The sequence below is a fragment of the Eucyclogobius newberryi genome, unplaced genomic scaffold, assembly GCF_026437365.1.
Source record: "Eucyclogobius newberryi isolate DKJ021-1_F unplaced genomic scaffold, fEucNew1.0.hap1 SCAF_22, whole genome shotgun sequence".
NCBI lineage: Eukaryota > Metazoa > Chordata > Actinopteri > Gobiiformes > Gobiidae > Eucyclogobius > Eucyclogobius newberryi.
In genome coordinates this window covers 3,825,379-3,845,551 of record NW_027315857.1, presented here as the reverse complement: position 1 = coordinate 3,845,551, position 20,173 = coordinate 3,825,379, and the positions used below count along the sequence as shown (strand labels likewise).

The window sequence follows — 20,173 nt, the reverse complement described above, 5'->3', positions numbered from 1 at the left end:
CCAAGTACCAAGCAGAAGGCTGGAGCCCCAAGTACCGAGCAGAAGGCTGGAGCCCCAAGTACCGAGCAGAAGGCTGGAGCCCCAAATACCAAGCAGAAGGCTGGAGCCCCAAGTACCGAGCAGAAGGCTGGAGCCCCAAGTACCGAGCAGAAGGCTGGAGCCCCAAGTACCAAGCAGAAGGCTGGAGCCCCAAGTACCCAGTGTTGTGCCTGAACGCGTTCATAATTTTGGTGAACGTGAACTGAAGGCACTGTATTAATGCAGACGAACGATAATATGAACGCGTTCATTCTGGTGTCTGTGAACGGCAAATTCGTTCTTTTTATTTTCGTTCAATAAGGTGTCAGATTTCGAGAGACTTCCAGGCGCAAAACACACCGTTAAGTTGCCCAAAAAGAGACTATGTCTGGCAAGTGTGAGCGCTCCGAAGTTGTAGAGGCCGATAGATAGCAAAGACAGACAGAGATTTGAAGTGTCGCACCGCACTCCACTTGTGCATCAAAACAAAGCAGCATGGACACGACCGCAACGTGTAGTCAACAGAGCAGCAACGATTCGCCCTGCTACAACCTATGTGAGTTTTATGATAAGGTCGGTGAGGATGAGAACGATCTAACATTTCAGTGCAAACTTTGCCCAGCAAGTTTTCCCTCATGTTTTTGAGAATATACAGTGAGGTTGAAAGCTGCAACTGCTGCTAGTGTGGTTCTGAATGGACAGCAACACATGGGGGAAGTCTGTCTCTTCAATGTGAATGTAAAAAAAAAAAAAAAAAAAAAAAAAAAAAAAAAAAAAAATATATATATATATATATATATATATATATATATATATATATATATATATATATATATATACATGTGCAACGAATATAATATAATACATCCATGGGCTTGAGGCGGTGCTCTTTGCATCAGCAGGAAGTGTACAGAGCGTCATAACGGACTATCACCAGTGAGAGGCAGCAGTGCGCTGTGTGGCTCGCAGTCTGCCGGAAATACACACGAAGAAGAAGAAATCCACGACCACACAACGTCTGCTGCTGGACTCTCGGCTTCATCGCTTTGCTCGGCTTAAACCCGCGACCTACAACGGCTCCAACTCAACACAGCCGAAGGTAAGTGGAGAACGACATTATATTTGTACAGGGATGTGTTTCATTCATTTATATCCAGCGTTTAGGCCAAAGTTTTAACTTGTTTGTGATGTTAGCTCGTCGGCTAACGCTACAAACCTAAGACCGATTGGACACGCAGTTCATCTCAGCTGATTGGGACAAATAACGTCCTTACAATGCGATCAGAAGAGAACGTGTGACGCCAGACGAGCTAGACATGTCCACATGAGGAGGACTTGTGCTACTTAAATGACAACGACAAAATGATTTCGATATAATCGGTCAAGACGCGTATTCTTCATTTCCTCGTTCAAACACGACGAGTTCAATGAATGGGAGCGCGAGCTGAAGCCACGCCCACCCCGCGTCCTTCATGTTAATCTCTGTGATCTATGGTCAAGCCGTGAGTTGTGAGAGTTTTAAAGCTCTGACGTTCTGACGAACTCGGGGTCGTGCAGAAATGATCGGAGGTCGGAGATGCTGGTGCAGAATACATTTTTATTTTTATTGAGGTTTTGGCCAAAAAAACACGGAAAATCCGTCGCCTAACATTGGAAAAAAAATCCTGGTTGGTGTGTTTATTTTTTTTAAATATATATTTTTAAATCCTGGCACAGTTTTCTTCAGAAGTGAGCGCTTCGCATTGGTGTAGCCGTATTGGAATGCAGATATTGAATAAAATAGTTCTCTACATCTATACTAGTCCAATCACAGGAAAAGAGCCATTAGCAGACAACTTTTCAGTAATTACCGCTCTGTTGTGGTCCACACCGTGGTCTGCGGCGCTGTCTCCCTGCGCGCGTGTGCGATGAGCTCTACGTTCACTATTTTTCTCTGGTGTCACTTGATGTGAGCACTTTGACAGTCACGCCAAATAACTTCACCACTGAAACACCGGGCGTGCATATCGCCCCCGCCATGGCTGCCAGTCTGCACGCTGACCAAATATGAACATCTGCAAACATGGAAGCGCTCGTAGGTAAAACCAAACTTATCAGAAGTGCAGCAATTTTCATATCTTACGATCCCCACAGATTATTTTTTTCCCGCAGCTTTTGTATTTGCTCTCACAATTTGACATTCTCGAAACATACGGCCAGTAAATATGCGATAAAATGTTTATGGTCGGGTTTTCATTCTTTTGAAATCCAGGTTGGTCGGGTTACCTTCTTGGCCTCAGTTATACGCCGTTACCTCACTTCCTGTTGCGCTGCAGTCTTGTTTAGTGTAACACATACATCCATGGATTTGCTCCTCCATGACAGATGTAACCTAAAGCATTATTATTTTCTGATTGCATGTCTATGGAGAGTTTTTAAAATGGCATTGTTGTGACTCACATTGCTCTGGACTGGCTCAGCGTTGTCCTCCAGCAGAAGTGGATGTGAAGATCAAACCCACAGCGTGTGAGACGTGAAGGGACTGCAACAACCAATCAACACATGATGAAGAAGCAGTGTCTATATCAGCCATTAGACCACTAAATGAAATCCTACTTGTTGGTCAGAAATAATAGGCCTATATTAATTACCTTTTAGTCAAATTAGTGTTTTTGCTCCACAGATTGTGTAGCTACACGCATCACTGTTGTAGCTAACATTGTGTTGAATAACCCTGCTGGTTAATAATACTGTAACATTTTCATATTAACCTACATAAAAACAAGACTCATTCAGTGTCACAATGGAAAGTATATTGACAGAACATAGTTAAAAAAATAGCAGTAAATCTGTGAGCTAAGCATTTAACTAGTCTTCAACCAAAAAACAATTCTACTTCAAACATTTTCCAGACATAAAAATGTGATTTGTTTTTCATGGAATAGTTGAAGTTTAGTCTATAACAGACTCCGAGAGGCGAGGCTCGTTCTCAACGTCTTTATTTGGTGGAAACGGGCAAAACAGTTGCATTTTGTATAGTCTTGCTCCTGAGTCCTCTCAGTTTAACTGTGGTTTATATAGCTGTTGCTTGGGTCTGATATAATGGCAGGATGTCAGCTTTAAGATTTTTTGTACCAGTTCACAGACAATGAGAAAGTACACAGTAAAAATATCATGTCCCAGAAGATAAATATGACAGAATCACAAAGATGAAGTAAAATAGTCTCAGACCTCTGGACCTCTGTAAACTGGATGCTTTGACGCCGCAAAGTGAATGGGCCATTAGACAATTCTAAATGGGGTCACACACGCCCCCCCAGGCATCGCACTGCGCCCCCCCAAGGGGTTGCGCCCGACTATTTGAGAAAGACTGCCCTAATCTATGTTTGAATGACAGAGCTCTGGGTCAGACTGGTTTGATGCTGTCTGTCCTCACCCAAAGCCAGAGCCTGTTACACTGTCCACATTCTTATAGAAACGGTAAATTTCTGTTCATTTCATAACTCACTGAAGCTTGTGAAAATTACTCTTATTTTTTCCGGAACAACACCACTCTCAACAGTGATGAGTTCTTTATTAAACAGTATCTTTACTTAATGTCTTCTTTTTCTGTGTTCATGGCAGATCTAAAAGTCCATCAGAAGAATGGGGTTCACCTGTGACCAGTGTGGAAAGACATGGAGGTCTGCTTTTGACCTCAACGAACACTACAGAACTCACACAGGAGAAAAGCCATACAAGTGTGGCCAGTGTGGAAACAGTTTTTCTAGAGCAAGTCATCTCAAGATCCACACCAGAGCTCACACAGGAGAAAAGCCATACAAGTGTGACCAGTGTGGAAACAGTTTTTCTACAGCAGGTCATCTCAAGATCCACACCAGAACTCACACAGGAGAAAGACCATACAAGTGTGACCAGTGTGGAAACAATTTTTCTCAAGCAAGTTCTCTCAAGACACACATCAGAACTCACACAGGAGAAAGACCATACAAGTGTGATGTTTGTGAGAAGGCATTTTCAACCTCAAGCAACTTAATAATGCACATGAGAGTCCACACTGGAGAGAAACTCTACAACTGTGATGTTTGTAAGAAGGCATTTTCAGACTCGAGCAAATTAGTGTCGCACATGAGAATCCACACAGGAGAGAAACCTTTTGATTGTGACCAGTGTGAAAAGGCTTTTAGAACATTGCCAACCCTCTTGGATCACTACAGAACTCACACAGGAGAGATACCGTACAAGTGTGACCAGTGTGGAAAAGGTTTTTCTCAAGCAAGTGCTCTCAAAAGACATGCCAGAATCCATACTGGAGAAAGGCCATTCAGCTGTGAAGTTTGTGAGAAGGCCTTTTCAGACTCAAGCTACTTAATAAGACACATGAGACTTCACACTGGCGACACTGGAGAGAAGCCTTTTGAGTGTGACCAGTGTGAAAAGACGTTTAGAACATCACATGAGCTTTCAATTCACTACCGAACCCACACAGGAGAAAAACCATATGAGTGTGACCAGTGTGGAAACAGTTTTTCTACAGCAAGTTGTCTCAAAAGTCACACCAGAATCCACACTGGAGAGAAACCTTACTGCTGTAATGTTTGTGAGAAGGCATTTTCCCAGTCAAGCGGCTTAATAACACACATGAGAATCCATACTGGAGAAAAACCTTACAGCTGTGATGTTTGTGAGAAGACATTTTCAAGCTTAAGCGGCATGATAAAACACATGAAGGTCCACAATGGAGAAAAACCTTACAGCTGTAATGTTTGTGAGAGGGCATTTTCCCAGTCAAACAGCTTAATAAGACACATGAGACTCCACACTGGAGAAAAGGGTTAGCCTTTTCAGATACATGTGTTTCCCTAACAAACACGACAACAAGATGTTTCGACTTATCCAAGAGTTATTCTCAATCTGTTGATTTAGTCTGAGAACTCATATTTATTCTACTGTGTAGGCCAGGCATGTCCAAACTAAGGCCCTGGGGCCAAATGCGGCCCTCAGACCAATTTTTGTCAGCCCTCCGGCTTCCTGCCAAGTTGGTCTAAACAACAAAAAGTAGTAGTTTTTACTGTTAAATTTGAGAGATTGATGCATATTGATGTTATACCAACATAATATTAATGTTCCAAGTCGTATTAAAAGGTGTGGAGGCATCAAAACTATGTCAAATGCAAAAAATCGACATTTTCGGGTTGTTTGTGGCCCTCTGCTCCGTATAAGTTTCAAAATGCCACTCTCTGTGAAAAAAGTTTGGACACCCCTGCCTACCAGGCAGAACAGGGTGTTTACAGTTTTACTTGAGATTACTCTCCTTTGTATCCTAACTGTAAAGGGCTATCAAAACACTTTTGTTAGCTGACTTTAGCTCCCTCATCATCGAGTACCTGATTAGCATTGGCCTGGGCTTCTCCCGCCCCATGGCTTCAAGACACTATTGTATACGACAGGTATGTTGAACCTTAAACTTCAATTTCAGTTCAAAGAGGGATTTTCTTTCTGAACAAAATGGCCTCTGTAGGACATATGTGTCCAAAGAGACCTTTAAAAGACGTGACCCTTTCATAAATAAGACACTGTTGCAGAAAGCAAAGCAACATGTTGGATGGGTGGAAGAACGTTCCCCATCCCCCATGGACCAACAACTATGTCCTCACCCCCTCCCCTTTGGGTCAACACCTCTGACCTGACCCCTGTGGAGAAGTGGAATCGTCCACTGTAACAAATCCTCTTGTTCTGCTGGATGGAAACTTTCTCAGGATTAAGTCCTTAATGACTATTTCACATTTAAACTGACTTAACATTTACCGTTTGATCTAAACGTGTAACTAAATCATGCTTTAGTTTAGTTTGCCTAAAGAACTGTGTTTGAAATATGTTTGTCATATTTAATGTACTTCCTCATGACCTGCTAATGATGTGTGTTCATTGACATTGTTGCAGTATTTTGTTATGGTTACATGTCATTTTGCTGGCTGAAGTTATATTTGTCCAAATTAGGAATATGTTTGAGAGTTAAAGGCACCTTCACTCTAGGCCACACCACATTCACTACAAACTAATCCAAAATAATTCTAATTGATGATTAGGATTGGGAGCGGCAATGGGAATTTTCAAAATATTAATCTTCAAATTTTTTTTTTTATATTTTCGGGTTGAGGTTTTCTACAATAACTTTTAGGCTCTTTGTCAACCATTCACTCTCCAATGCAAGTTCCTAGTCTGTGATTTTTGTTTACTGACAATGGCAATAAAAGGTTTTCTGATTCTGTTTTCACACATGTAAATGGATGTTCTAGTTTGACTGTGCGTCCATGTTCATTACTTTAGTGGTACTCATATATATACTTGGGCCCCTGGTGATTTATTCAGTCTACTTTATTTATTCAATTTCGTCCACATGTGATAAAAGGAGCTCCAAAGCTGCTAGATATGTTGTACTTAAAAACAAAATTGCCACCCACTTATTTCCAGTCAAATCATTCTGGAAAGAAGTCAGTTTGTTCTCCAAACCCACAAATAAACAAATGCCCTAAAACTAATCAACATTCATAGTACATCTATATATTTTAGTAACTTTAGTGAAACAAAACTCAAACTAGTGCCAATCAGACCATCCTCCAACACCAGCTTTACTCTGATTTGTATTTGACAAGAAAATCTAGGTATAATTTAAAATGTGTTTTTCCTCTGTGCAGAGATTGTTCTAATCACCATAATTCAGACATGAAAATACAAAATGACAGTGTCCGCTTCAGTCCAGACACTGGTTTGTGCTCCAAAGGGTTCAGAAACTCCTTCAGTTTAGTTTAGGAAAAATAGGCCCCCAGCACAAGGTGTTTAAACTGGTCCATTAAAGGCACCTGTTCTACCTACTGGCCTTTTCTGATTGGTCAATGCACTGGCGCATTAATATTTAGCCCCACCTCGTGTAAAGCATCACACATCACCACATGGAAACATGGGGCGTTTTCAAAAGAGTTCCAAAGTAAAGTTTGACCTTTGACATGAAGCTGGAGGTTTAGACTTATGTTTAATTTTCGAGAAAACAATTTTGACAAAGGTCAGTGTCAGTGGTCAAGGCTTTCCAGCGACGTGCTTAAAGAAAAAAACAACCAAAACAGAAATGGTTGCGAGTCGTCTGGAGAGAAAACCGAAGACTGGTTGAAGGTGAATACATTTCTGTGTATTTTATGGTACGTGTCTATATTTTTCCCCAGGCGCTGTTCATTGCAACGTAATTTAAAAGTGTTTGCACCTTCATTTCAAGTGCGTTACAGAATTACACTAAATGTAAATGTAAATGCAGCCCTTTTAAAATGGGATGCACCCTCAGTTTGATTTACATCCGGGCCATATGCACTGCAAAGAAGGGCCAACATTTCAATTCCCTGTTAACCAATAATTTAAAATAATAGGCCAACAGAGATCGTACATCGTCTTTTGATGGTGAAAAATCCTGAACATTAAACCGAGTGAGAACTGTAGCATAAGACATAATTGGGGCCTTATTTAAGAACGTTATCGTCAACAATGTTTGTAATTTTAAGAAAATGCAGAGGGAGCTCTGAAGAAGCCAACTGCCTTCTTAAATGAGAGCTGTGCCAAATGACACCACGTCCCTCATTTACACGTTTACTTAAATATTTATGAGCAAAGTAACGGCCTCTAAAGGTAGGTTTATGCTTGACGCTTCCGCACGGACCTGATTTTCCACGTCAGGGAAAAAATGAACATCCACATATGGGCTCCACTGGACACGTGACACAGGCGGAATGATCCAGTGAACAGTCGCTATTCTACAACGTCAGCAGTGATTAAAAATGTCCAAACTCACATTAGCACTCAGTGGAAGCATATTTTAGTCGACAACTTCTTCAAATCCAGGGGGCGTCGGCTCTTGTGGGATTTATAACAGGCTGAGACGGCTAAGAAGTCCATTTTTGCCTGTGCGCTCTATATTACCACTTATCATACTTTTCAAATCCAGTATTATTTTCATATTCAATAATTAGCAAATATATTAAGATGGCAATCATGTGGAGATAATACTTTTTGGTTGTGCTAAGAGTGATAATATTACTACAACCTCAGAGTTTCTGTGTGAAAGAGTCCTCCTGACTTTTCCTGTTCGGTTTGACCCTGTAAAACCATCTTCTTCCGCTTATCCGGGGCCGGGTCGCATGGGCAGCAGTCTAAGCAGGGACTCCCAGACTTCCTACTCCCCAGACACTTCACCCAACTCCTCCCCCGGGAGTTGGGTGAAGGCGTTTCCAGTCCAGCCGAGAGACATAGTCCCTCCAGCGTGTCCTGGGTCTTCCACAGGGCCTCTTCCCGGTGGGACATGCCCGAGGCATGCAGGAGGCATCCGGAACAGATGCCACCTCAGCTTGCTTCTCTCGATGTGGAGGAGCAGCGGCTCTACTCCGAGCTCCTCCCCTGTGACTGAGCTCCTCACCCCATCTCTAAGGGAGCGCCCAGCCACCCGGCGGAGGAAACTCATTTTGACCGCTTGTATCCACGATCTTGTCGTTTCGATCATTACCCAAAGCTCATGACCATAGGTGAGGGTAGGAACGTAGATTGACCGGTAAAAGCTCTACAGCAGCACGAGTGGGCCGAGAGCTACAATCAGCATGTTATTATTTGGACACTTTTCCATTAGTTTCAGCAAGAAGAACGCTGTGGGCTCGACACAGCATGAGCCAAGGAGCGAGCCGTGTAACACTGTCGAAGGAGAGAAGAGAGAGGAAGTGCTGGTTAAGCTCAACCCTCTATCATTTAGCCTAGTTGTGGCCAGTATATTTTTATTTCAAAATACTCAGCTCTATTAAATGGTCTAGTTAAATAGCTAATTTTGTCACCCTTTATAATATTGCAAATTTGAATATGATAAATAATATTAGGCAGTTAATGAAAGCCTACATTGTGTTTCTATAGCCTAATTATGGTTAAACAATCGGCCGTAAATTAAAAAAAAACTGTTTAATATTGACAATAAAAATAATATCTAATCTATAGGAAGATCTTCGGGCTTTGTTGAATATTAAAGTAGCTCGTAACCCGAAAATGTGCGGGAACCCCTGGTCTAGTGTCTAGCCCTAAAATAAACTATAGCCAATCTTATGAATAGGACTGAGGACTAGAGTGTTGCAGCCGCCTTAAACTTCTGGTCGACTGCATTAAATCGATTAATCTGTTCAAAACATCCGATGATCTGAACGCGACTGTGAGAGAGCAGAGGAAAGGAAATGAAAGGAGGGAGGGAGCACCGTAAGCTAGCAAAGGGAGGGAAGGAGGGAGCGTACCGAGGGAGCGAGGGAGCGAACGGAGGGAGCACCGACAGTGAGGCGGCTGTAGGCGGCGTCAGAGGAGGAGGCGAGCGGAGCCGAGCTGGAGGAGGCTGGACCATCATCCACAGAACATGACCCACATCAGCAGCAGCGAGTAGCGGCGCCACAACACGACAGCGGCGGCAGCGCAGCATCTCCTCCTCCCGCAGCACCAGGAACCGGAGCCGCCACCCACGACATGGACGGGAAACACGCGGCCTTTCTGTGCGGCGTGGTGGAAGGTCAGTGCCCGCACCCACATCACAACTGCGCCTGACTCGGTTGGTATGGACCGGGATGTGAGGTTCTTGTTTGAGATCCTGCAGAGCCAGTAAACATCTGATGTGTTGTTTAGCCCTGGTTTAGCCCTGGTTTAGCCCTGGTTTAGCCCTGGTTCAGACCTGGTTTTGGGCTGGTTTAGACCTGGTTTTGGGCTGGTTTAGACCTGATTTCGTTTAGACCTGGTTCAGGCCAGTTTAGGGCTGGTCGTGGTCTGGTTTATCCCGGGTTTAGTTCCAGTTCTGGCCTGGTTTAGTCCTGTGTTCTCGTCTTGCTGGATGATGCTGTGTTGGAGCATTCAAGCGTGAAGTGAGCAGCGCCCATAATGTCTGCTTCAGCCTGTAGTGTGACTGTAGTCTGACTGTAGTGTGACTGTAGTCCGACTGTAGTGTGACTGTAGTTTTGACTGTAGTGTGACTGTAGCGTGACTGTAGTTTAGACTTAGTGTGACTGTAGTGTGACTGTAGTGTGACTGTAGTTTTGACTGTAGTTTTGACTGTAGTGTGACTGTAGCGTGACTGTAGCGTGACTGTAGTGTGACTGTAGTCCGACTGTAGTGTGACTGTAGTGTGACTAGTTTTGACTGTAGTGTGACTGTAGTCCGACTGTAGTGTGACTGTAGTGTGGCTGTAGTTTTGACTGTAGTGTGGCTGTAGTTTTGATTGTAGTGTGACTGTAGTGTGACTGTAGTCCGACTGTAGTATGACTGTAGTATGACTGTAGTGTGACTGTAGTGTGACTGTAGTCCGACTGTAGTCCGACTGTAGTCCGACTGCAGTCTGATATCATATAGTTCTAGTTCATATTTGATTAGTGCTAGTTTAACGCTGTCGTTGTGCTGGTTTATATATAATCTATATCTTTACCCAATCATGGTGATAATATAATGCTCGTCCTGCCTGGCATCTGCCAGTTTCACTTTTGTCCTGGTTTAGATCTGGTCCCAGTTTCCTGACTATGTTCCAGTTTGTACTTGGTCCTTCCCCATTTGGACGTGCTTTATATCATGGTGACTGAATCCTAGTTTAGACCATGGTTTAGAGTTTATTCTAGGTTTAATACTGTGCTAGCCTCAATAAACAATGAGTACTAGCTTAAATGTTAAAATAATAGTAAAATATAACAACTTGGGAAGATGAATATCTGTGATCCAGAGGTCAAATTGGCAAACTGAGCAAGAGGCTACAGTTTACTGTTATGACTCAAACAGGAAAGTCAACCAACAGATGGATCCAAATAAGTTGTTTTTTATTAACCCCGATGACTGTGGAATTATATTTGTAAGTTATTAATCAGCATTTGATAGTGAATTTCTGCTTTTTTGTAATTAGCATTGCATAAACATTAGCATTAGCAACATAGACATAACAGAGCATTCATACGTGCAGAGTTACATACATTTATTAAAATAACTGTAGTGTAAAAGCCAGTAATCACCAATGGTCCCTCTGATAACCCGGAGCAGTTCCTTGGACCACTGTGAGCAGCATCAGATGTGCACAACACCAAATGTACATGGCTTCTTAAGTTCCATTTTTTCTTGGAGGTTGAATCTCTGAAACGCTTTCTCTTGAGCGTCAAGTCAGGAAAAAACGCCATGAGCAATATATAACAGTGTATGGACTGTAACAACTCAAATCAATCAAATGTAATGGGCTATTGTACCTGATTACCATCATAATGGCCTGGGAGTCTCCTGCTCACAAAACACTATTGTTTTACCTACTATTTTAGGTAACGTTAGCTTTGAGACTCCAGCCAGCTGTGGACAGAGCCTATTCACGCTTTCAGCCTCCTGTTTTTGAGAACTTTTGCTGTTTTTGGAATATATTGTCTATAATTATAGGCACGTTTTTTCTGCACTTTTATGGTTCATTTTATGATCCATTCACATACTGTACTTTGCACTTGAACCTCAACAAGGCATTTACAGACACACTTTAGCACATTCCTGATGCTTTGTTTACAAATTGTCTGAAAATATAATTCCAGAGAATGAAAAAAATTGAAATAAAAATGTTTGTCAATGTGGCCCTATTCACAGTAATTGTGGTATCTTCTTATCTTATCTTATCTTATCTTATCTGTTCTGTATACTGCTGCGCCATTGTAGTCAAGGAGGCAGTGTAAGAAAGTCATTTACTTACAAGTTTCTGTTGGATTGACATAACACATATCTAAATATCGCTCCCTGGATAATCTTGGCTATATCGTGAATGGTGTTTTGAAGATATAAAAATTGCATATCAAAATGCAGCTAAAAGACTTTAAACTAAACTTCCAAATAAGTGTGTATAGTAATATTTCTGCACATTTGTGGGTACATTTACAGTAGTTTCACATATGTCTGCCACAATAACACTGTAATATTTCAAGATATATTTCAACTTTAATTTTCTGTTCGGAGACATACATAGTCCAATCAAAGCCAACAAATAACTAATTTCTTCCAGCTTCAGTACAAGAAGTAATTTATTTTACAGCCCATGGCAATAAGACGAGCATTTATTTAGCCCCAGTTCACATTCTGACCTACTTCTACTGGAAACACAAAAGAGGACGCTTGAGATGGTCCGGTCTAAAAATAGCTCGGTGATGGGAGAGTGGCTACAGAGTTGCGTTTGCAGAGCCCAGGAGGTGTGGCCGCCCCATCACTATAGAAATTTAAACAGCATTCATTTAAAGGGCAAATATTATGTATTATTCTTTCAACTGATATTCGCCTTTAAACATGCTCTTGGGTACTTTTAGTTTGGCACTTCATGTTTTAAAATGAAAAAAGAGTTGTTTACAACAGGGGTCTCCAACCTTTTTGCCTCTGTGAGTTACTTTTACTAGAACATTGTAGAAAAATATATAATTGTAGTCATCTGGACTCGGATGAGGGTCGAAACGTTTTGTTTTACTAAAAAACAAGAGTCATTCTCAATCTGAAGTCAGAATAACTCTTGGATGAGAGTCGAAACGTCTCCAACGAGTCCAGATGACTACAACCATATATTTTTCTACAATGGAACACTCCTGGACGAAAGAGGGATTACACCAACATGTTTCACTAGAACAAAAATAACTATGAGCTCCTCACGTTCCAAAACATTTCATATCTTATTTTGGCTGGAACAAACTGTAATTTTTATTTTCTGAACATTTATCTCAATATGTGATACAAACTATTCTACAGGAATGGTGGGTCTGGGGGGGGATCTGGGGGTTGACAACCAGAAAACATTGAAGGACTCTTAAGTGAATTTTAGATATACTATTTTAGCAGGTCACAGCCCACTCTATTGAATTATCTGGATAGGGAATTGTTAGCCAGTCCATTGGAACTGCAGTGAAAAAATCCTCAGCAGTCCAGAAAACATTTGTAAAAACAAACTACTCGTTTTCAGCTGACAGGGACCTATTTTCCTTTTTTCATTTTAAGATTCATCTCGCTCTGTTTGCGCAGCTCCACTATTGCAACTCTTACTATGACTGTGGCAATGTAGCTCGCTGCTAACGGCTAAACGGGCAACATGTCAGTCTGACAGCTAATGGGCAGGGGCTCAGGGGCAGACTGACAGAAGTGAGGCTGCCAATCTGTGCCATCGGCTCCTACAACATTCAAGTGCTCTAACCACTAAACCACAGATTTGTCTTTATTTCATCTGGATGTTTAGCTGTTTGTGTCTATGGAGCTCTGCACGTTTGAACCTGTGATATCACACTTGAGTTAGCTCAGTCCCATCACACACACCTGTCCATCACACACACCTGTCCATCACACACACCTGTCCATCGCACACACCTGTCCATCACACACGCCTGTCCATCAGACACACCTGTCCATCGCACACACCTGTCCATCGCACACACCTGTCCATCACACACACCTGTCCATCACACACACCTGTCCATCGCACACACCTGTCCATCACACACACCTGTCCATCACACACACCTGTCCATCACACACACCTGTCCATCACACACGCCTGTCCATCACACACACCTGTCCATCACACACACCTGTCCATCACACACACCTGTCCATCACACACGCCTGTCCATCAGACTTCTGACTGTGGCCTTCCTCTGTGCAGGTTTCTACGGTCGGCCCTGGTCCATGGATCAGCGGAGAGTGCTCTTCCAGTGGTAAGCCACAGCCTCATTCTTAAAAGAAAAACGCAGGAACGATTGAGGTGTTGTAGTTTGAATTTCAAAGCTCCCACTAACACATGTGGAGCAGTGGTGTTCACGCTGCATGTAACAGTGCAGTTACATGCAGGTAAAGTCTCTTTCTCACCAATCTGACCTCCCCAGCCCCGTCACTGAGCCAGGAAAATATTCGACATGGATGTGGACTCAGCAGAGATGTCCAGCCCCCCATTGTGTGCTAGCGCATGTGGTTTTGTTTTGGTCTACCATGTTAAGGTGCACTGAGGTGGAAGGCTTCTGCTCTTTCTGTAACAGTGAGCACAGCTTGTACAGAACACATACAGCATCTAGAGAACATAACTGTAGTTTTCAGATGCAGACGCTTGTAAATCAGAATTTGAGTGCCTTTGGTGTTGATACATTCTTTTGTGCAGTTGTTGTTGGGGCTCTGGCGTGTCCAGAGAGCTGCCTATGAAACCTTTTCTACCATGGACAGCATTTTTATCAAATCGAGATGTAACCCTGTGTACTGCTTCTATGGGGATTCAAATCTTCTGCAGTTAATTCATGTAGTTTACAGTCTATGCTCAAACTACAAACATGAAAAAACAATAGGCTCCTCCCTCAGGGGCTAGGGCTCCCCTGCAGAAGAGACTCTTAATCTCAGTGGGACTTTCCTGGTTAAATAATGGCCAATAAACACATGACACCTACACCCTCTTCACTGTCGGCCTCCATCTTGCTCTGAACAAGTGGTGTGAGGAATGGGACATATCATGCAACATATGTTGAGCTTCTAATCATGTTTTAAAGTTGTCCCCTCAACATCTTTGTATTTAGCTTCATTAGCGCTTGTTTCATTAATCCTGTTTACAAGGCCATCTTACTGTAAGCCTCAGAAATCAATACTTTACAATTTGCCCAGGCAGTTTGGATTGAATGAGATAATGTAGATTATTTGTGCTCTTTTTACCTTTTACCCTGTCTTTAGTTTTTTATCATTTCAAAACTAACTAGGAGTCAAGTGTTGCCCTTGTATTGTCTCTCTCTCTCTCTCTCTCTCTCTCTCTCTCTCTCTCTCTCTCTCTCTCTCTCTCTCTCTCTCTCTCTCTCTCTCTCTCTCTCTCTCTCTCTCTCTCTTCTTTCATAGCAAGTTTGGGATGCGCACTGGCACAAGCAGTTTAACAGACTGAGATGGGACACAGCAAACATTTTTCAATCCACAAGGACCAAAAAACCCTCATATTAAATTATAAATCAGATGTGCAATGCGTCCAGCTGTTGAACCGAGCACGCACCCAAATAATCTGCAGCATCCCTGAAATGATCCGAAAACCAAAGGTCTCCTGCTCAGTTTGTAAGTCCATAAATCATAGCTGAACTCCGTCAGAACATTTCTGCACTCAAATTGAATTAACGACAAACAGATGCATGTGTTATAGCATGGAAATCCCTTTTTTCATATCTATGGCTGTCAGTAGAGGGAGCTCTAAAATAAGTCATATTGCTTAAAGTGTATTTTAAAATACCGTAATTATTTATTATTTGTATAATCGTTGTCGACAAGCTAATTTAAGCACACATTTGTAATTAATGTGATTTTAGGCAGAAATGCAGAGTCTAGTGATAATGTATGGACTTAAATACAGCACAGAAGACATCCGGCTCTTTACCTTTGACTTCACAAAGCTGAGACTGTTTTTGTGAGGCTCAGAGGGAGAGTACTTATAAACAGAATTAATGAAACAAACGGGAATGAAGCTAAATACTACTTTAGGTGTGTTTTGATCGCCTTTTAATGTGTCTTAATTTTTAAAAGATGAAATATAGATGCCAAGGTGACAAAATGAAGGCTTAAAAGGTAACAAAGGCCAAAATAATAGTATTTGTTTTATATTCTTTGGCTGTAGTCTTTGGTCCTCCTCTAAAGCCATGTGTGGGCCGCTTGTGTTTTAGAGAGGTGTTGTCGTCAGTAATGGATGCAGAAAGTGGGCACATATTGTGGTTGTGTAAGTTTGGGTGTAGGTGTGTGTATCGGTGGGATGGACCTACACACCATCTGTGCTGGAGGAGCAGAGAGAGGAGAGAGCGCTCATATCGCCCACACAGAGACACAGAGAGAGCCAGAGCCAGGCTTGTGTCCTGCTCCTCATGCACTCCTACACTACGGGTTTTCAGGATTTACCAAACAAAAGTCCCATTTTCTTTGTTACCCTAACAGCTCTGTAATGGGCCATAAACATCCTAATCTCTCACTGCAGCTCCCTCATCACGGATGAGTACCTGATTAGTATCTGACTGGGCATAGTTTCAAAATACTGCTGTACACTACCTGTAACCTGAACCGTAGACCTCCATTCCTGTTTAAAGAGGGATTCTCTCTTCTTCTTTTTTTTTTTTTTTTTTTAAACTAAAATGGCCTCCTTAACTCCTCTTTCAAACCATCTCTTCTCCCTGCTTTAGAGTCTTCGCCTCATTGTCAATAAATGGGTTTTGGCAGAATAAAAGAATATATAGTAAGCTAGCATAGCCACCAATGTACCTGAACTCAAGTTTGATGGTTTCAACGAGTGCCCTACCCATAGCGGGCAGAAGCCGCGGAGGCTGAGAGCGGAGCGAGTGGACCGGGCGGGGACCCCGTGGTGTGCGTTGTGTCTCGGAGCTGCAGGACATCACAGGCCATCGGGGGAAGCCTGGAGGGCTGCTGGTGAGGCTGATCCCACTGCCGTCTATCTTCCTGGCAAACGTTCAGTCTCTGTCTAACAAGACAGACATCCTGTTGAGACGTATTCACATCCAGCGCAAGGCCTGGGACTGCTCTGTCCTCTGTCTCCCCCAGGAGTTTTCTATGCTGTTTTTCTGTGCAGTATATATTCATCCACGGGCAGACATTACAGATGCTCTCAGTGAGTTGTGTGGCATAATCCATAATAATGAGAGCTCAAATCCTGATGCTGTTGGCATAGTTTTAGTAATAGTAGAGTAATTTGAAGTCTGTTCTTCCTAACTACTACCAGCATGTGAAACACCCCACCAGAGGAGTACCAGCTCTTGACCACTGCCACAGTAATTTAAAGGCAGCATATAAATCCAACGTCAGACCAGCGTTTGGGAAGTTAGACCACTCCACCATTCTTCTTATTCCTACTTATGTACAGAGGAGCAGGCAAACAAAGCCTGAGGAGGGCAGTATTAAATTACAAGGCTTTTTTGATGCTACAGACTGGTCTGTTTTTCTGTCTAACAACTTGTAGGAATATTGTGATGCAGTGACAGTATACATAAACTTCTGCATTGACTGTTGTATTCCACGGGAAAGGAACGCTCTGGCGTTTATTCTAATGATACCGCTGCTTATAAGCTGTCCAGATACTCATTAGAGCGGTCGATTAAAGCTGCCAAACTGTCCTATGGGACCAAGATAGAGGCGTATGTTGAAAGGACTAAACTCCATCACCTCAAGGAAACCAAAACCAAGAAGCATTGCATCTTTTGATCATGGCTTGCCAAATGAACTTAACCCTGTAGCGTGTAGTGACTTTTATGGGTGGGCAAGCAGGTGTACAGAACAGAGTGTTTTATTTTGTTTACTTACTTACCATTAGTATTAGTATTATTTAGTCTTATGCTAGCTATTTTTACTTTACTTTACTTTATTTTATTATTTTATTTTATTATTATTTTTATCCTTTTATTTTATATCTTTATATACCTCCCCCCTCCATTCCCTATTAAGTTTTTTGTTTTGTTCATAAGAGTTCTTCTATTAAGAGTGTTTTTTTTTAAACTTCCTATAAGTTATCTGTCTTTCTCCCTGTATCTACTGCTTTGTAACAATGAAATTTCCCCATGTGTGGACATTAAATGATTATCTTATCTTATCTTCGGTCCATGGGTTTGAGGCTGTGTGGTCCTCAGAGGACATGTGCAGAGTTCTAAAAGAAGAGAGCGGAGCATGAACGGGCCTCTGAACACGGCCGCATTCTGAGCCGCTGTGGCAAAATAAGAACCATGCGTAAGTATTGCCCAGCTAAAAGACACAGGGACTTCAGCCAAGCTTCAGCAGCAGAAGTGAGGGGAAAATGGTCTTATTTGGATATATTTTAGAACAATACAATTCATATACAGTTGTGACACATGGTAATTTTAGATTTTGTTGGTCAAACACTGTTTGCCTTGATTGCCTTGACCGCACGTCACTGTCTTAACCGATTCTATTAAGCCTGTTGTCTTTCCTGAAGGTCTTGATCAGTTTAGCTTGACTTTGATGCAGGAGGATGTCCAACCAAGGTCCAGAAAGGAAACCTGGTGGCATTCCTATTCATGTCCTAAAACTGTGCTCCGAGCAAATTGTGCTTGTTCTCACTGATCTCTTCAACATGTAATTTAGGAACTGTACTGTGCCTCACAACTTAGAAGTTCATCATTAGTCCAGTACCAAAGTTTGAATGAGTATCAACGACTGTTATCTTTCGGTCGAAATTGCTGTCTCTGAAGTACAAATAGTGAAAGAGTGCAAATGTCTTGGTCTGACACTGTCTAATGACTTGTGCTGGAGCAAAAACACAAGTAATATTGTGAAGAAGGTTCATCAGAGTCTTTTCTTTTTGCACAAACTTAGAGAATTCACACTTTTATTGCTGCACCGTCTTCTTGTTGGCTGTATCTCTGTGTGGTTTGGTGATATCACATCCAAAGTGAGAACATCTTTAAACAATGAGGCCTACTCAGCTTTTTAGCTTTCTTTCAGTGTCAAATCGTTCATGGTTTTGTAATTCATGCATATTATTTGTTTGTGTGGTGTTTTTTTATGTCTTGACAAGTGGTTTCGCACTGTAGGAACCTTGATATTTTGTCCCAGTCCCCATCTGATACATATTTACACAGGGTCAGTAGGAACTAGGGACTGGGGCTGTACTTAAGGTTCTGGCTCCTGCTCTGGGGCAGGTACTTTCCAAAAGGAATGTAACAATAACTGTTTTGTTGCAGGAACAGCATGAATAAATAACTGTTATTAAGCACTTTCAAATGTTTATTCTTTGGAAAATGACAATAATTATTCACATCAAAAAACGTATTAAGTCATTTTAAAGGAAAACATATATTTTCTACTTTTCTGTTTCACTCACAATGTTGCACACATTTCCGTGATATATTTAGGTATATGTTGAGCCTACGGACTTAGTAAAACAACGCTAGAGCAAGTTAGCATCAGCTGTTTCCTATTTATCGACACATAGCAGTGAAATAAATGCAGAAAAGTAGTTTCCTGTTTACTCGAGCTTTAGCCACGTCTCACAGCCACACAAACTTGAATTTACTTAATTTCTTTTTTTGAAGAGCTCCTAGGGAAACTGGTCCGGGGGATCAGGGCCGGTTGAAAATAGACTATTGAGTCAGATGAAATGATTTGAGTAACCGCTCCTCCTGTGTGTCCTCTTTGTGCTCAGGATGCAGCAGTGGGGCTTAAACACATATTTGTACGGCCCTAAAGATGACCTCAAACACAGGCTGCTCTGGAGAGAAGTCTACTCCTCTGACGAAGAAGGTACTGGTCCTGTCCTCTCTGTGCATTTATCTCCTGTCCTTTCTTGACCTGTCCCTCTCTCCCTGTGTCCTCAGCTCAGTTGAGGACTCTGATCCTGGAGGCGGAGCGCAGAGGCCTGACGTTCGTGTACGCGCTCTCTCCTGGACAGGACATTGTCTTCTCGTCCGCCTGTGACCTGTCCCTGCTCAAGAGGAAGCTGCGACAGGTGCGCCGTGGTGTCATCACTGCTGAGTGTTCTTTTCAATCTATCGACTATGTTAAAAAGAAAAAGAACCTGGTGTTGTATATTTCATTCAGACACAACCACAATCTTGCATGTTTACTCTCTCTATCCCTCTCCCCCTCTTTCTCCCTCTCTTGCTCTCTCAGTTTCGCTCTCTCTCGTGTGTGTTTGCCTGTGGATGTTTCTAGAGTACTCGTCTGCACCACGTCCCTTCAGTTAGACTGAGCAGACAAATACTACTGCTGCCCCAGACCCAGACTGTGCTTTAAGACAATATAGTCTAAGCCAAGGGTGTCAAACTAATTATGGGCAATAAAAAAATATAATAAGCTATATATAGCCTAGCAATAGTTATTTGTGGACACTGTTGCACAAATCTGAAGCAGGTGAATTAATATTCATGAATCAGCAGCAGAAACAGGGACATGGACTTGTGATAATGATTTGTAATATGAAATATTGATATTACATACATTGTGGCTGTTGCTGCACAAACTCAATATGCGCTAACTATTATTTTAATAGTTTAAGCTTATCTTAGTGACAAATGATTCATGTAGTGAATCAAATGAGTGCATTGTGTTTGTGTTCAGTCATGTTAAAACTTTATTACACTCTGACCTGTGTTTTTTACATGTGGCTCCTGATCCAGCC

At 42.1% G+C, this 20,173-nt stretch overlaps 2 protein-coding genes across 2 annotated transcripts in view; both read left to right on the top strand.

The window, feature by feature from the left end:
* Nucleotides 1-1,018: 1,018 nt before the first annotated feature.
* Nucleotides 1,019-6,198, top strand: LOC140371376 (uncharacterized). Its single transcript, XM_072458491.1, has 2 exons — nt 1,019-1,117; nt 3,622-6,198. Exon 2 carries the CDS (start codon nt 3,643-3,645, stop codon nt 4,834-4,836), a length of 1,194 nt encoding a protein of 397 aa, XP_072314592.1. The 5' UTR covers nt 1,019-1,117; nt 3,622-3,642; the 3' UTR covers nt 4,837-6,198.
* Nucleotides 6,199-9,439: 3,241 nt separating this feature from the next.
* The window catches only part of LOC140371790 (protein O-GlcNAcase), a 57,489-nt gene continuing 46,755 nt past the window's right edge, over nt 9,440-20,173 (top strand). The window contains exons 1-4 of the mRNA XM_072459000.1: nt 9,440-9,571; nt 13,694-13,745; nt 19,199-19,296; nt 19,371-19,501. Coding sequence (XP_072315101.1) covers nt 9,529-9,571; nt 13,694-13,745; nt 19,199-19,296; nt 19,371-19,501 — 324 coding nt within the window. The 5' untranslated portion in view covers nt 9,440-9,528. The remainder of the gene's footprint in view (nt 9,572-13,693; nt 13,746-19,198; nt 19,297-19,370; nt 19,502-20,173) is intronic.

Bases quoted from the DNA above. Each gene is read 5' to 3' on its own strand.
- LOC140371376 (XM_072458491.1), top strand. From the start codon at position 3,643: ATGGGGTTCACCTGTGACCAGTGTGGAAAGACATGGAGGTCTGCTTTT.